General features: G+C 33.4%; 1 protein-coding gene across 3 annotated transcripts in view; it reads right to left on the reverse strand.

Moving 5' to 3' along the window:
- Nucleotides 1-19006, reverse strand: part of LOC129806447 (uncharacterized) — a 70366-nt gene that overhangs the window by 18662 nt on the left and 32698 nt on the right. For all 3 annotated transcript variants that reach the window (XM_055855044.1, XM_055855043.1, XM_055855042.1), the window contains one exon: nucleotides 6378-6613. In XM_055855044.1, coding sequence (XP_055711019.1) covers nucleotides 6378-6613 — 236 coding nt within the window. The remainder of the gene's footprint in view (nucleotides 1-6377; nucleotides 6614-19006) is intronic.

Consider the following 19006-nt stretch of genomic DNA (forward strand, 5'->3'; position numbering starts at 1 on the left):
GTCCTTAGTAATTCTTGTGGATTTTTTGAGTAATTTATTTTTAAATTAAATAAAACAATATCTTCAAAATCGTCTGCACCTGTTAGTTAAAACTGTATCATTATAGATTTATTTTTGAGATGAGAGGGATGTAAAGTTTTAATTGTTTTCAAAATGCTGTGTAATTTCACGGTTCACATTTTAAAAGACTTTCTCCCAAATGTTTTCCCATGTAATATTTTAGATCAACAAGAAAAGTACAGAATAGACAAGAAGTCAGAATATTATTTTGTGACTCTGACTTTATTATAATTTTATGGTATTTTAGAGATAGAGAAAGTGGGAGAAAGAGAAAGTCACTGGAGGAGATTTTTGGCATTTTGGCGGATTTTCCTCTTGTGCATAAAATTATTTCCCATATATACAAATATATAGCATGGGAGATTTGGAGATAAGTTTTTGGCAAAAATGAGGGTGGTGTGAAGGTAAATAAGGCCAAAATGAGGGTAAAAACGGAAGAGAATGTGATTAAAATACAACAATATATAGAGCTCTGTTAGTAATTTGAATTTATATTAAGGGATGAAAATTATCCTGAAATGTTATATTCTTTACATAAATATATAATAAAAGCATACGAATTAAATTTCTAATTATGCACAATTGTCTCATAAATTTAAGGTGAGCTCTATACAAAGTGAAAATTTGCACTTAGATAATCTCTTGTCATTTTGAAATTTTTTATATTCTTTTTCTTTTTATATTTCACGTAATTTTGAGGACAAATTACTTGTTTTCAAGTCAAACGGATAGGGATATCGATTTGAAGACTTTAGAGCACTCCTTGATACGTCGATTTTGAGAGAATTTAAATTACAAAGACTGTCCGTATGAACACCGTTTGAACGATTTTTCATTTTCTGCAATGTTTTGCATATTTCCAGGCGATTATTTCGTTCAAATGCGCAAATGACCTCCTCTAACCTTGTCATTCGAGATGTTTTCAAGGTCAATGATTTAAAAGACCGTGGTGAGCACATTTTCCGACCGAATATAGACTAAACTTAGACTCATTTGAAAGGTCTTCGAATCCCCGACAAATTGTAATCGGTTGTAATCGATAATGAGCTACGGCATTTATTTTCTAGGTTTCTTAGCCGTTTTTACACATTTTCTATTATTTTATAAAAACATTTAAAACGATTATGAACGTAAATGAAAAAAGTAATATAAAAGTCAAGAAAAAACTTTTCAAAATGCTCTAATGCTCAAAATTCTATTTGAATACTGTTTAAACAATTTGTCATTTTCTACAATGTTTTGCATATTTCCAGGAGATTATTCCGTTGAAATGCCCAAGTGACCTCTAACCTTGTCATTCGAGTTTTTTTCAAGGTCAATGATTAAAAAGACCCTGATGAGCACATTTTTCAACTGATTAGGCCAAATTTGGACTCATTTGAAAGGTCTTAGAATCCCTGACAACCTTTAATCGGTTGTAACTGATTATGAACTACGACATTTATTTTCTAGATTTCTTAGCTGTTTTTACACATTTTCCGTCATTTTACAAATACATTCCAAAAGAAAAAAAACTACAAAATGCTCAAATAAATTAAATAGTCACAAGAACGAGAACAAGTCTTCTGCAAAGTCAGTTTAAACCAAGTTAGAATATAAAATACAACTTCATTCTGCATTTTATAAAATATAAAATATGGTGCAAAATGACTAATTCTGCGAGGCAAGAATATTTATATATGAAAAATTCATTCAAAACTTTCTAATTCGACTTTATCCACTTCTGGCAGAATTGCAAATATTCATGAGGTTTTTCCTACTCTATATACACACACTGCAAATGGTTTCACAGTGGAAAAACTTTTTCAACCCACTAATTCTCACCAATTTCCCCCGAATTGCTTTATCTCTTGCTATTCAGCTTTTAGTCATAGAGATTATTATTATTATAAAATGTTAAATTGCGAATGAATTTTCAAAAGAATTAATTCCAATTTTTTTTTCCAAAGACTATGAAAAATTTATCACTGAAAATTAATTTATCACACTGAAAAATACACCATTCTTTTGTGTCTTCTGCGGAACTTAAAGAGAATAAGAGTAGAAAAAAAAAGCATAAGCCACAACATAGAATATCAATGAGAAAATCCCCCCTTTTCCCCCCATCTTATACATTCCTCACGCAGAGCTTTTCCAATATGAAGATGTGTGAATACTTTTCCCACAGAGATTCCTCCCAAAGATTGTATACATACATAATAAACTCAACATTTTCGCTATGTGCTGAAAAGTTTAAGTGATTTCTCAAAATGTTCCTCTCAACATTTTCTTGTTGTTGTTCTTGTTGTTGTTGGTGATGAGAGAGTGTAAATTGAATTTTATCAAGACAAGAATGGATAGATATAATGAGACAGAATAAATCCACAACTTCACGTGAGTGAAATATTTGCAGCACAGATACATTTTGTAAAGAAGTGTGTTGACAATAACATACTTCATTATCAAGTGGACACAACTAATTGCCCATTTGATTGAACAATTTATTATTTATTTATTTATTTCCAAAATGACGGGACGTCATCCATTGGATGGTTTCCCGTGAACAATTTATTATCTTCGCGACTAATTTTAGATTTTACACGCGCTACTACTCCCTCTTTCGGCTTGAAAATTACGACATCTGGTGGACATTTTACAAATTGACTTACGAAAATTCGAAATTAAACTGTGACCAAAAGCGCCTTGGACCAAAAACCAACATTTCACGAAGAACATAAATCATCTATGAATTCACAGAAGAATCAAGAGTAAATCTTAATCCATAAGTCGTAGATTTATAAGGGTATTAAGTCGCGGCTTAGCACACTAAATCCCGAATAATACCACTCATAGAACCCTGAATAAGCTGAGAGATAGATTAACGAAGTTGGGATTGAATTGAACCATGTCAAAATTAATCTTTAGGGCTTTTTCTCCCCTAGCTATCCCCCTTATCCCCTTATCACCTTATCAAGGTTTAAGCGGTGCTTAATGCCCTACATAAGAAAACCAATGACAAAAAGTATGCGAACAGCACAAGAAATCGCGTTAAAAACCTGTACTGTAAATAACTTTAAAATCGCCGCTTTATTGAGGGAGTTCAAAAAATATTTCGTAAAATTGTTCGTAAATGTTTGTAAATACCTCCTTGTGCAAACACAAGCAGAGTTTGATTTTCTAATAGTGTCTTGGATAAAAGGTAAATGGAACTTTATTTGCACAAAATGTCGTTGATGTTCGAAGAATTCAAATTCAATTTCGAATTTTCAGGGTAATTTGTCTAAAGCGAGACAGTTTGGAATGTTGGACAAAATAGTGTGGAATGTGAGACACCTCGTTAAAAACTTGATAATAAATCAATGAAATATTTCAATTTTCGATAAAAAGATTATTAAACTTAATTTATTGATTAGTAGTAAGACTATCTGTTTTTTTTTTGGCTGGGGACTTACAAAACGCTGACAAGTCGTATAACCCACAAATAAGTTCGCAAAAGTTTGCTGTTAATAGCATGATCACTTGACGAGTATTTTTGTATTCTTTAACAAACATTTGTTTGTAAAGGTTCGTTAATGTTCGTAAACGCACAGAAAAATATTCGCAAAATTTTGTCATTTGTTTGTAAAATGTAAAAATAAATAAAATGTACGAACAAATGTTTGTAAAAGAACAAAAAATGTTCGTCAAATGATCATGTTACGAACAATGTTTGTGAAAAAATACAAACTTCTGCTTACTTTTTAATGCGTCCCCAATAGAAAATCACAAACATTTATGAACAATTCTACGAAATATTTTTTTCTGTGTAACACTAACGAAACAGCGGTTTATTTAAATTTTTTGGTGTCTAAGACTGCTTTTTATTTTCTTTGTTTTCTTTATTTTATGTAAACTTTCTTGGGACAAAGCAGATGGCTCATACAACCTGAGAAAGTTTTCTATCGTTTTACTTAGGAGATTGGTTTACCAACGCCAAGACGGCGATGGCCGAGATTACACAAAAATTGACTTCTTTGAAAATCTGTATCTGTCAATCTTTTGTTTTTGAGAAAATGTTTATGAGCTCCAGTATTTTTTGACGAATATTTACTTTTAGCGACTTATAAATCACATAAAAACTTTCTCACAATTAGATATATTTAAAAAAAAAACATTTAATATTACATTTTATATCAATTACCGGTTAATTACCGAATATTTACCTATATATGACCAGTGTTAATTGATTTTTTCTAAGAATCAAATACTTTAGAAGAAATAATTAAATAGCCCAAAATCTGATTAAAAATACGTTCCTTCAAGCTTTTGAACATTAACACTTGATAAAATTGTAGAGAAGTTAGTGCACTTAATAGGTCAGTTGCTTCACTAAAGCTTCATAAATTTCGACGTCGGCAGGACGTAATCTGCCTTACTAAATGATTTTCGGTGAATGTATTAAACACATAGAAAACACAGAAATAACTAAACACGCGTTTCACCTTTATCTTGTCCTCCTTTATTCACGGAAAAAATAAGGAGAAGAAAACAAAGGTCAGACCTGTCTGTAGTTATTCCCATATAACCAAATCAAAGTGATACTAAACACTTATTACACACTTATCAAGAAATTCTTCTTTACTTTAAGAAACCAGAAGCAAAATTTGTTGTTTGTTGAATTTACTCACAAAATACTCACAATTTGTTAAAAAAAAATACTTTAAAAAGGAAAAATTATGATTTTGATATCCAAGTGGCGAAAACTAGTCGTCATGACGTAAATTTTACTAAGTCTGCCAAACAATAAATTCCGAGAAGGAATAGCAAAATTAATTCCGGAAGGTATAGAATTGTGACACTCAATAAATCTACCACTTGACCTCACTTGCTTCTGGCCTGTAGTTCGTGACCTGACTTGCTAGACTTCATGACCAAGGAAGGACCTTTTTGCCAATTAACTATTTTATACAGAACTAGAAAGTCTTAGAGATGTTAGCGATGTTTTAGGTCTTGAGCGACATCTTGTCAGTCTTGTCAAAAAAAATTGAGGCAAGTACGTTCCTTCAGAATAACGTTTTAAGACCTCAAGAAATTTGATTTTTAGCATGAATATTGTGTTTATATTTAATTAGAAATATGCTTTTGTCAAGTGTTCTCCCCTTACCCTTTGAGAATTTGGTCCTCTTAATATTCGTTGATAAGTATCGTTTAAGATCGAAGGAAAAATATTTCTCTGTGTAGATTGGTAGCATATTATCCAATGGCAGTTCCTTCGGTTGTTAATTTTTATGATCGTAAAGCACGTCATAATTAATAATCACCGTTACGTTGTCAGTTTGACATTTAACTGACATTATAATCGCTGTCAAACTAGAAAAATTTTGGTAATTTTTTCTAACGAAAGATTAAAAATGTTCAAACGACGTCTTAATGACTTAATAACGTGCTTTCAAATTTAGTCATGTTCTGCCACTTGAGTATAATCTTGTCGAATTTTTAAACCAAAATTCAAATTTAAAAAAAACAAGAAATAGCATAACAATATCAAATGGCTACAATTTTAATCGATCATTCGTATAATCCTATAGCATGTTATTAGTAATGGTCACCCTGACGTCATTACTTCGTCACTAAACTTACATACATTACAATCACTGCCAAAGTAGTAAAATTTTAGTAATTTTGCTGACGAAGTATTAAAAACGTTCAAATGGCGGCTTCATGACTTAAAGTCGTGCTTCTAGCTTTAGTCAAGCGGTGCCACTTGGGTATAAATAAGACTGATAAGATGTCAGTTATCTGTCAGAATAAATGACATAATGTTTCTGTGGGCATTTCACAAATGGCTGATACTTAATAATCCCCAAATATTACTGATACAAAAGTTTGGTTATGTTGAAGTTTTCAATGCCCTAACCTCAAAATTTATGAATTTATTGATATTTTCTCTAAATATAGGGTTTAATGACCTACATAAAAATTTTGAGAATACCAAAAATATCATATGTTACACAAAAACTGATTGGACCAAAGAAATTCTCCTCTTTGGAATATATCAATATAACTTCCTAGTAGTATCCCTGACTAAAACACGTAAGATATTTTCCATGTGTATCACTCTCAAGGATGTATTTCTGATATTATTTTCGGCATCTTTTGTCCTCATTTCTGAGGCACGCACAATCCCAGATAAAGGAAAAAAAAATAGCTCCACTCGTGCACACTCAAAATGCCCAACATAAGGATCCGCACCACATAAGAGTGAATGAGATATGTTGTGGCAATATAATGTGAGGGAATGTGCTTTCAGTCATAATTGCCATCATCCTCAAATCTTGACACAAAATCATCGTACTTACATGTGATAAATGATTAACCACCAGATTGCCTTGTTGATGATTGCTGTGATTATTGTTGATGTGATGATTTGGTACTGCCAGTCTCTTTCTCTATCTCTGTTGTCACGATCACGGTCCTTGTCCCTTTGTCCAGTATCAATTTTCGGTGGTTTCTCATCCACCGTGGCCAGTGCTGTCAATTCAGCTATAGCCGATAATCTCTTCTCGTTGCGTTTGTTGGCAATTTTTATAGCGTACTGCAAAGACACAAAAAGAAAGGCAAATTTTTCAATTAGCCATAGGAATTTACCTCTAAAATATTCATTGCATTTTTTACTCCGTATCGGAAATTTTACGAAAAATTTACGAACGGGCGATACTGATAACTTCCCAAAAAAAAAATCCTTTACATCAAAGGACTAAACTAAAAACTTAAAAAGCGTAGTAATTTCATTATTTTATTTAATAAAATATACTTGTGCAAAATATTTGAAAGACAAGATTTCAAAAGACAAAGTTTGCAAAAAACGAAGATTGCCGAAGACAAAGGTTCCAAAGACAAACTAGGAAAAACAAAAGTGTAAATTTTTTAAGTTGTAAAAAATTGTAAAATAAAATTATAAATTTAAATTTAATTTTAAATTTTTATTTCAAGTGTAAAGAGGATATTTTCCGATACCGGTTGTCTACGCAGATATTTCGTCTGTAAATGACAATGACCTTGAATTATTCGCAATAAGGGTTTTTTTCAAGGGCAACATTTCAAAAGACTCAAGAAAGTGTATTTGTTAATTGATTTCGGTAAGGGTCAACTCGTAAGCAATCAAACTTCTCCAGGTTCCCTGAAGAAAATAAATGAGTTTCCTTTGAGCTCCCTGGGTTAGCCATGAATTTCCTAGAATCTCTATAAGTTCCCCGTGTTAACCATGAATTTCCTGAATTCTGTATTAACTGTATATTTCCTGGGATCCCCGTAAGTTTCCTGTGTGCCCTATGTTTTCCGTAAATTTCCCGGGTAACTCGGGGTCCCTGTTAAATTGCCTATTCCCTATAAGTTTCCTGAGTTTCCCGGGTCAATTTTGAACTTCCTGGGATTTACGTGAGATTCCCGCGTAGCCCATATTCACCGTGAGTTTCCCGGATTTCCCAAAATTCCGGTTAAATCGGCAGGTTCCCCGTGAGTTTTCTGAGCTACCCAGGTTAACCGTGAACTTCCTGGGATCTCCGTAAGTTTCATGTGTTCCCCAGGTTTTCCGTAATTTCCCGGGAACCCGGGGTCCCTGTTAAGTTACCGAGTTCTCTACAAGTTTCATGAGTTACCTGGGATCTACGTGAGTTTCCCGCGACGCACGTATTTACCGTGAGTTTCCCGAAACGCCAGTAAAATCGGCGGTTTCTCCGTGAGTTCTCTGAGTTACCCAAGTTAACCCTGAACTTCCTGAGATCACCGTAAGTTTTCTGTGTTCCCCAGGGTTTCCGTAAAGTTCCCGGGAACCCGGGGTCTTTATTAAGTTTCCGAGTTCCCTATAAGTTCCCTGACTTTCCCAGGTCAACTGTGAATTTCTTAGGATTTACGTGAGTTTCCCGGGTTTCCCGAAATCCCAGTAAAATCAGTGGTTTCTCCGTGAGTTTTCTAAGTTAGCCGGGTTAACCCTAAACTTCCTGGGATCCCCGTAAGTTTCCTGTGTCCGTCCGGTTTTCCGTATATTTCCCGGGTAACCCGGGGTCCCTGTTAAGTTGCCGAGTTCCCTATAAGTTTCCAGAGTTACCCGAGTAAACTGTGAATTTCCTGGGATCCCTACGAGTTTCCCGCGTCACCCGTGTTCACCGTGAGAGTCCCGGGTTTCCCGAAATCCCAGTTAAATCGGCAGTTTCTCTGTGAGTTGCCTGAGTTTCCTAGGTTAACAGTGAATTTCCTGGGATCCTCGTAAGTTTCCTGTGTCCTTCCAGGTTTGTCGTAAATTTCCCGGGTAATGCGGGGTCCCTGTTAAGTTGCCGAGTTCCCTATAAGTTTCCTGAGTTACCTGGGAACTAAGTGAGTTTCCCGTGCCGTACGTATTCACCGTGAGTTTCCCGGGTATCCCGAAATCCCAGTAAAATCGGTGGTTTCTCCGTGAGTTCCCTGAATTCCCCAGGTTAACCCTGAACTTCCTGGGTATCCCGTAAGTTTACTGTGTCCCTCAGATTTTCCATAAATTTCCCGGGTAACCCGGGGTCCTTATTAAGTTGCCGAGTTGCCTATAAGTTCCCTGAGTTACACGGATCAATTGTGAATTTCCTGGGATCTACGTGAGTTTCCTGCGTCTCCCGTATTCATCGTGAGGGTCCCGGATTTCCCGAAATCCCTATTAAATTACCATGTTCCCCGTGAGTTTCCTGAGTTACCCGGGTTAACTGTGAATTTCCTAAGATCTACGTGAGTTTCCGGCGTCGACCGTATTCACCGTTTCCCGAAATCCCTGTTAAATTTCCGGGTTTCCTGTGAGTCTCCTGGGACCCCCAAGTTTCTTGTGTTCCCCAGGTTTTCTGTAAATTTCCCGGGTAACCCAGGATCCCTGTTAAGCTACCAAGTTCCCTATAAGTTTCCTGAGTTTCCCGGGTCAACTGTAAATTTCCTAGGATCTACGTGAGTTTCCGTGTCACCCGTATTCACCGTGAGTTTCCCGTTTTTCCTGAAATCCCTATTGAATTTCCGGGTTAACCGTGAATTTCCTGGGATCCCTTTTTCTCGTGTTTTCCGAGTATACGATTAGCCTCCCTCCACGTTGAGTATCCAAGATTTTCCTTGATTTCCCTGGGTTCGCTGTAAGTTACCCGCATTAACAATGAATTTCCTGAGATCCCTGTGATCCAGGGTTATCTGGAATCCCTGTTAAGTTACCCGAGATCTCCCTGAGTTCCCTACGTTCCCCGTAGTAACCGTGAACATCCTTGGCTTTCGTAAGCTTCCCAACTTCCCCAGAATCCCCGTTAAAATTCCTAGTTCCCCGTGTGTTCCCCAGCTCAACCGTAAATTTCTCGGGATGCTAATGAGTTTCCCGGGTTACCCGGAATACCCTTTTAAGTAGCCTAAGTTTGCCTCCCCATTTCTTTATAATATTTTACACAAATTAACCCTCAAGAGTGTAAAAGAATTATCATATAAAATTTATCTCTATGTGGCATTAATTAATGCAATGAATGTTGAAAATCCCTTTTTTCCCTCCCATTCCTTTTCCGACCCCGTATCTTGCTCTTCTTGAGGCAGAAAATACAAATTTAAACATAATAATAATTATGTGAAAAGAACCTCACTTTGTACACTTACATCCATTTTCTCCATCATGCTTTCTCATTTTCCAGCCGCCCTATACCTCCTCTAAAACCTCTTCCCGTTCCACCCACATCAACGCCCTCTCTGAGCCACCCCATGATACACACTGAACCGGAATCACCAATTTTCCACCCAAGTCAAAAGGACACGGAAATGCCTTCCAAAGCAATTCGTCCGCAACCCCATTTTTCCTCCCCGAAATTTTCCATCCCCCCTGCAAGGGAGAAAAAATTAGAGTGCCTCCTTCCCGAAAAAAAATGAGTCGAGGAAAAACACAAGAAAAAAAAACCAAGAGTCAAAACCTTTTCCTTCTTATTTTATATCGTGTTAGGTTGAATGACTACCGCATATAGAATGCCTCTTTTTCCACCCGATTTTCCTTCCCGAACACACATTTTGTTGCCTCTCCTCTCTCTCTTTCGTGCCTTTCTTTTGCGCGAGAGCATCAACATTCTCCACCATGTACTGTATACATCATCTTCCCATGTCCACAGCCTTAGCACACGCTATGGATATATAGATATATTGAGACGATAAAGCAAGATACAAAGCAGATAAAAATTCAATAAAAAGAGACGCCTGTTAAGAAGATGTGTGTCGACGAATAAGTCGAATAAGCGGAATGAGATCTCTTCTCTTTATTCTCTCTTCCTTTTCAGTTATAACCCCCCCCCCCCCCCCCCCGCCCCATAGAAGATATTGAACTGGGTTTAAGGAGATGAAAACGATGAGAAACTTCACTTCCATGTGAGAAAAGGTGCAAAAGTTTTCAGAAGATTTTCCTGGTTTTTGTTATAACAATACAGGGCTTAAGAAAAAGAATCTCCAAAATAAACAAGTGATATACAGGAGGCAATGATAGAAATGATATAAAAAAGGACAAAAGGCATTTAGTACAACATGAATATCCTAGGAAAATTTAGTACATGAATAAGGTAAAGTACCCTTACTCGACCGGGTTCCTCTATTCGACCGGTGGGTCAATTTTTGAATATTTGATGGTGAATTTCATCAATTTCTATGAATTTGTCACTGATTCGTATTATTTAAAGAATAATTGACCTATTGATGTTAGATCATAAACAAAATATTATAGCAAATATAATTAAATTGAATAAATAAATCTACCGGTCGAATAGAGGAACCGGTCGAATAAAGGGTACTTTACCTTATATCAAGTAAATTTAGCACATGTACTAAAAAGAAGAAAACGTTATTGGAAAACTTAAAAGCTTTGGCAGTAAAGCGGTATTGAGACTAGATATTTAGCCTAGTTTCCGAAGATCTCAAAATCTTAAATAGCGTCCAATTTGATCGCTTTTTCAAAACCTAATATGTTGTACTAATCTTTAATAATCCAATTCTAAATTAATTTTCTCTAAAAAATCGTGATTGATAAGAAATTAGAGCAGTTAAAACTATATAGCTAAGCCTTAGGTATGAAGCCCGTATAAGAACCTCAAATTTTAAGTCTGTAAAAAGGGAATGAAATATTTAGTACAAATATGAAAAAAATAATACACAAATAAATTCTACCAATTTAGAACAAGTACTAAAAAAAATCTCGAGAGAATTTAGGACACCTTCTAGTTTCGGGAGCAAAAGTAATGGAATCTTCTTTGGAGTATTTTCAGTATGTAGCAGTAAACCTTTAAACCGATTTATCGGTTACCGATTGAAGTTTCTTCTGGTCTAAAACAAGATGAAATATATAACCTCATTTCTTCTAAAATAGTTAGTAGCTGTCTAATTCAATTTAAATTAAAATCAGAAAATTTCTCAAAACCTCCAGAAAGAGAAATAAAGATAGACAAGTACTAAAACAAAATCTAGGTATTTTCCTTTTGTTTTCAGAATACGATTTTAAATAATATTTAAAATCACGTGATAAACAGTAACAATTATTGTCAGTTGACAGTGTTTGCACTTTTGAAAATCAAGGAAAATTTCTAGATTTATTCATGAGTACTAAAAAATCTTAGTACTCGTATATTTCAACAAAACTTTGGAATGTTTTCTCTCTGAATTTGAAGATTTCTTCAATTTGTATTATTAATGAAAAGCGCTAAAAATCTACTTATATGTCAATAAAAACATTTTCAAGAATTTAAACACCTTTGAATCATATAAGGTGGAGTAACCACTTATCGCCATGTTTAGGAAAATGAGGAATTAATTTTATTATAACTTTTGAACTCTTATTACAGGATAACTCAAATTTGACACAAGACTACTCAGATGTATTGGCTTTTGATTCGTGAAAACAAGTCTTAGAATTTAACGATGGATTACTTAAAAAACTAATTTTTATTAACAATGCAAAAATAACCACTTTGTCGCCACTTTTCACTACTTTTCGACAGTTTTGTAACCACTTCTCGCCACCCAATTGAAAAGGTCAAAACCCGATTATTTTAGGCATTGTTATAAAAAGAATACATTCAGCATTTCTTTTTTTTCATGATCACCCTATTATTACTCACTTTAAACTATTTTTCTTAACTTTTATTTGAGAAATCAAATTATAGGTCTATTGCAGAAAGTAAACAATGCAGATTTGACAATTGACAATCTGCGAAGTGAAGTTAGCGTCGCATATTGAAAAGAGATGGCGACAGGTGGTAAAATCATTCCAAAATACTTCCACTTTTCGCCACGCCTCATTTTTATATAAAAATAATATAAAATGAAATATTAATTAACTTAATACTGATTTTATCAATTCCACAATTGTAATTAAATATTCAATGGACAAATTTATTAATCCAAAAAGGTATTTTTTGCTTGATGAAAATTTGATGAAACTTAGTATATTTGGTAAGAAATATTGGATTGAATGCACTTGCTAAAAATATTACTCTAAAAAAATGCTCAAAATTGTAAATCCAAAACGAATAATTACTATTTTTCGACTCTTTACGCAGCAGCAGTAAAAATACAAATAACTTTGCGGCTCATTTATTTCACAAATCGCGAAAAATAGCGATTTCAGTGTAAGTGGCGAAAAGTGGGGCACTGGCGAGAAGTGGTGATTCCACCCTAACCCACAAACAAGCTCGTAAAATTTTCTACTTTTCCACAAACATTGTTTGTAAAATGATCATTTGACGAACATTTTTTTTTGTAATTTTACAAACATTTGTTCGTAAATGTTCGTAAACACACAAAAAAATGTTCGTAAAATTTTGTCATTTGTTCGTATTTGTTCGTAAATTTTTGCCAGACAAACAAAAATTTACGAACAAATGACAAAATTATACGAACATTTTTTTGTGTGTTTACGAACATTTACGAACAAATATTTGTAAAAGTACAAAAAATGTTCGTCAAATGATCATTTTACGAACAATGTTTGTGAAAAAGTACAAAATTTTACGAACTTGTTTGTAGGTTATACGATTCACGAGCATTTCGTAGGTCTGCCATATGATTTCACAAACATTTACGAACAATTTTACAAAATATTTTTTTCTGTGTATGCTAAATTGGTATATTAGTGATCCATTTAACTATATCTGTGCATTTAAATTTTAAAGATTTTCAATAAATTAATAAAAAATAGATGTAATCGTAACTATGTTCCCTGTACCTTGGATCGTCACGAATTCAATCAGGTGTCTCACGAAAAATTGGTTTTATAAATTAAATCTGAACTAATGCACTACATTCTTGTGACAATTAAATAGTAAAAAGTAGCTAATGATTTTTTAAGATTCATTTGAATTGGTGCAACAATATGGTGAGAATCTGACGATCCGAGGAACACTGCCGATCGCTGGTGCTCTTCCCTTATATAAAATTATTCATTATTTTTCACTCTATTTTTGCAATTAAATGTTGAACTCGTCCCTGAATCAGCCACTTTGAAAATTATTGACATTCTGTCACAACTGTCACTTTATTGAAGAAAAATATTGACTTTGACTAAATGCCGCTGCGATCGCTAGTATCGTTTAAAGGTCATCAGAATTTGCAACAAATTTGTTGCCAATTTTACAACAAATGTGTTGAAAAATTCAGCTGCTCAGTTGATTTTGCACCAAATTTCTGAGAGAAAAGGTCACAAGTCACTTATTTCAAAAGAATTTCTTATTTCTTATGATCCTTAAGGCATTAAATCTCTGACTTTTTGACAGATCTTTCAGGACAGATAAAAGATCTATTGAACAATATTTTTGCGTATCTTTAAGCACACAATTTCCAATATGATTCATTGGACATGATGACTTAGGATAGGGGTCATCGGAAACCATAAGCCGATATCTCAAACCGCTTATCCTCTACGATCATATTTTACCATTTACCAAAATGACTACGTTTATTGTTAAATTTCCCAAATATCGTTATTCAATACTAAAATTCTACACTGCAAACTTTCAATCAATGCACCTTTAAAGTGTACAAAAAAAAAGATATGCTCTTCCTTATATTTCTCCAGTAATCCTTTCATCAAAAGAAAATCTCTTTAAAAGTGAAGAAAGTAAAGTGCAAAAAGCTCAAGTAAGTGGGGATGATGTGAGAAATTGCTGCAAATTTTTATGTCAGTGCAATTGAGTTGAACAATGGTGAAATTTTCCACCATTTCATTTCCACCCCTTTTTCCGAGTTTGCACCCATTTGTCTATCTTTAAACTACCATTCGACACTCTTTTGCACCATCATTCTCAACACCACACATACCCTCTTCCGTACAGACAATTTGGTAGCAGCAAGTAATTCTAAAACACACATTTTTACACTTCCTGACCCGATTTTTCACTGTGAAAAAAATATATAAATATATATAACTCAGCACAAAGAGAGAAGAAAAAAAAGTAGTTCAATATTGAAAAGTAATATCATAATATCTTTTTCAATATTTCAAATGTGGAACTATTTGATGCAATACATTGATATCATGCCTCAGGGGGGAAAGAATATTTGCAAAAAAAAGAAGGATCAAGTTAAAAATTTACATTGAAAAGCGGAATAGGAAAATCCAATTTTTTTTTGCACGCTGGTATTTTGACGAAGGGTCACAAACTGAAAAATTAATAATAATTCAATTTAATGGTTGTGGTTTCATCCACATAAATCTGTATTCAAAACATCAGCATTTCCACTAACCACAAACCACTCCCTCTTTCCCTCTCTCTCTTGTCGTCTGTGACAAATGAAATTTCTATTCAAAATCACCACTTTATCAAAATCAAACATTTATGCAATGTCATTTACGTTTATAATTGCTATTAATGCTGATATCATTGTTCGATATTTTATTTGCTTTATGATAAAAACATAAAAAAATAAAGCTGGATTATGCCCAACGCACAATAACTTTTGTTTTGTAAACATGAATTTGACATTTAAATGAGAGTGAGTGAGATCTAGACCTAGCCATCTCGCTCATTCTTATGGAAAATTTTGAAAACATGTTTACAAACAAAAGTTATTGTGTGCTACTCATTATACGCAACGCACAATAACTTTTGTTTTGTAAAAATATTTTCGGAACTGCCTATAGAGTGAGCGAGATGACTAGATTTAAATGTCACTCAATCTCACAGAAATGTCAAAAACTTATTTACAAAACAAAAACACGACTTTTTGTTTAATAAACATACTCGAAGACATCCTATATTATTAATTTATTTATTTTGATGTACCAAACCACGTTGGGTATTTTATAAACTATTTACTTTACGGGAAAAAAGCTGTTTCACAAGTCTTGAATCTTTTGCACGGAATGGGATTCGAACTCACAACTGCGACAGTCGATGCCAAAAGCCAAAGCCACTCAAGGTTTCAAAAAATACATATACCGTAAAAGAATATTGTATGGATACTAGTTAACAAAATACGTTAAGATATAGGGTGAAAGGAACGCCTATTGACACTTTAACGTAGATTAAGGAATAAACATCATATTATTTACATTTTATTAGATACCTTAAATAAATTTCAAAATTTTGTCAAAAGTGTCAATCGGAACCCCCCCGGAAGAGGTTTTCCTTCGACCTTAACCACAATTCATGTGTACACTGAGAAAAAAGTGGGTGCGATTAACTTTTATTCCTCATAACTTTAACACTTTTCAAGGGTAAAATTGACATGAAAAAGGGTAAGTTTAACCCCTAATACACCTGAAAAGGGCAATATTTACACCGATTTTGGATCAATAATGCAGGGTAAAATTTGCATTTCCAGAATATTATTTTAACTTTTTCGGATTTCTCTCAGTTGATACCCCTATCATAAATTCAGGATCTAAAGAAGAATATTTAAAAATAATTATTGTACGGAAGATACTGAAACCAGACCCCCTATTCATCCGAAATGTCACTCCAATTTCTCCATGTTTTTGTATTTTGCGTCATTATTTTTGCACATTATCACTCTCCGTACCTTTGGTACAATTGACATTTACAGAAGTTATAGTTACAGAATACCCCTACAGAAGGCCTGTGCTAAAATAAAAGCCGAAGTGAATTTGGTGGTGCCAGTTGGGATTCTTCGAAATGCCGCGAAAATTCACGTTGAGAAAATGAGAAATTTGCAATGTGAAAATTGTTTAATTCCTTAGAGTTAAGTCATTTTCGCAAAAAAATCCTTTTAATAATTTAGTTGAATACAGTTATTTGGGTTAATTGTGAATAATTGTCGATATTACAACAAAAACATTGCGATGAAATTTTAAGCTGGAAGGCTCATATTCTTTTGAGCTGTCCCAAAATTCAGGATAGTTTTGAGAAAAATCCTTTGGTACAACATTATTTTGGTTAATAAGGAATGCAAAAGTACATATTACAAGAAGGGACACGACCTGCTAATAAGGATAAAATAGAGAAGAAAATTTTTGTCGAGAATATTTTTTTGTAGAAAATATTTTATGTGAGTTTTTCTTTCTATTATGTCTTTTTGGAGCAAATATATTCATTATGGCGCCTTAAATAAGCGGAATTAGTTTTACCAGTACAGCTATCTGTAATTTCCAATAAAATTATCAACACAAAATTCCCGATATTACACGACTTTTAACGAGCACAGGTCTGCCCTACAGATAAGTCCATAATTTAACGTTTAACTGAATTTTTGGGCATTCCGAGACATTAACCATTTCTACTTGTTTAGCTGGATTCTTTAACTTTGATAGCTGGATTCTCTATCCTATTAAAATCTATCTAATTGGATCACAATGCAATAGGGTAGAGTCAGCCCTTTTGGCCATGTAAACACTTTTGGCCACCTAAAGTAAAGTCACATTGTAAGGCAATTATGAGTTTATTTAGAACAGGAAAATGGGTCTTATTTAGTGACTTCTAATCTAACGAATCAGAAAACCATATTTGATTTTGTATCAACTTGATTAATTCTAAGTTATTGAAAGAAATTTTCGACAAGGTAAACAATCACTAAAAAAAACATGGGATTCTTAAGAAACTTGTTAATGTTAAGGGAAATTTGTTTTGCATTATTTCATATTTTTGATGAAAATATTTTATGTTATTAAATGAAAGTCCATTTCTTAATTAAACTAAATTTTATTGTGATATCATCATTAATAAGATTTTCTAATAAATTAAATGAAAATCGGATGTGGCTAAAAGAACTTACTTTTTAGGCTGTGTAAGTACTTTTATCCATTCATTTTCCCATACATTTTACACGTGGCGCACCTCGCGGATTTCAGTAAAAACAATCGTGACTTTTGACTGATTTTTACATCAAATAGAAAATGTGCAAAAAATCGTTTAAAATACTCCAATAATAACATAAAATTGGTGTTAAATAAGAATAGGACTGTGCTGTCTATTTGTGAAAGTTTTTGAAAGCTATTTCTTCTGTTATTTTATTAAAATTCTATTGAAAACAAGTGGTCAAATATGCTTACAAAGTGGCCAAAAGTACTGAAACATGCATAGTTGCATAAGATGCATTTTTCACTAAAATATCCAAAAAAAAAAATTTGAGAATTCTCTTGGATTATTAGGAAGAAACGGCTTTAAGGTATCTTTGTACAAAATTTCATTTTATTTAAATAAAGATTATAAAAATTAGAAGCACATGAAACCTTAAAGTGGCCAAAAGTACTTACTCCACCCTAATTTTACCATCTTTAATGCAAAAGTATGTAATTTGTCAAAACTTAGAGATTCTGTATAGTTTATTAATTAGACGAATTTTCTTTCTTGTCAGGGCAAATTTCATGATATTAAATTCGTATTTATTATCATGTCAACATTTTACTTTATATACCTCCATGTAGGTTGTCAGAAGAATTAGAAGAGTGCCGAGAAAGTGAGTGATGAAAATGGAAAACAAATGTATTTCCCTTGACATTAAAATTCCATAAAAAAAATCAGTATATAAATAATAAATTTTTGACGAGTAAAGATTGATGAAGCAAAAATATAAATTGATCGGAAGTTAAACATAAGGATATTTAATTAATACTGAAATAATTATAAATCGATTATTTTATCCATACAATATTCAGTGGCTGGTATTGAGCTCTTTATACCTCTCTCTCGCTCTCTTATGTGGCATATCAACATCACACCCACGGCTCAGTGAACTAAAAATAAACTATACCTATGCTAAAACATACAACAATGATGAAATGTGCCAACGTCAGGAAGTGTAATTTTCACCTTTGAACTGTGTCCGTTTATTTATTTTCCCACTTTTCTTTTTTTTTCTTTTTTTTTTTGAGCTCCTGCACAGCAAAGGCATAGCATCATAAACAGGGATATTGCATTCTGGTTGTGCATTGAAATGAATCACGTAATGTTTTCAAGGACTGATATGTATAAAACTCTCCTTTCTGAACGAGGTAATTGTGAGGAGAAAAGTTGAAAAGGAGGAAAAATGTCAGGAAGAAAAAAGGAAAAAGGGGTTTGAAAAAAAGGGGAGGGTAAATTAATTTAAAGACTCTCTCTCTCTTTCTCTCTTTCTTCAATTTCAACTTTCCCATATATATAACTTAATTTTTAGGCGTCACTGTGATTTATGTTCTTCACCCAAGAATATTTCACATTCCACCAGCCGCCGACGAAGAGAATTTTTCACCAGTCACAGAGAGAATGTGAAGAAATGGAAGCCCCTTATTCTTCACATAGAGAACATCCACAGCTTTTAAGCATATATAAATATTTATGTGTTTTTAGAATCTATTAGCAAATTGAATACAAAACACTAATTAATTACTGCCTGAAAATTACAGAATTGATTCTTTAGTAGATGGGTGTGATTTCTATTTAGTTGTGAAATAGACGCAAATATTTGAATAAGTCTTGACGACCTTAAATGGAGATTCCGAAATAAAATGAAAATGAATATTCTAAAACTTGAAGCGAGA

Source organism: Phlebotomus papatasi, chromosome 3, assembly GCF_024763615.1.
Source record: "Phlebotomus papatasi isolate M1 chromosome 3, Ppap_2.1, whole genome shotgun sequence".
Taxonomy (NCBI): Eukaryota; Metazoa; Arthropoda; class Insecta; order Diptera; family Psychodidae; genus Phlebotomus; species Phlebotomus papatasi.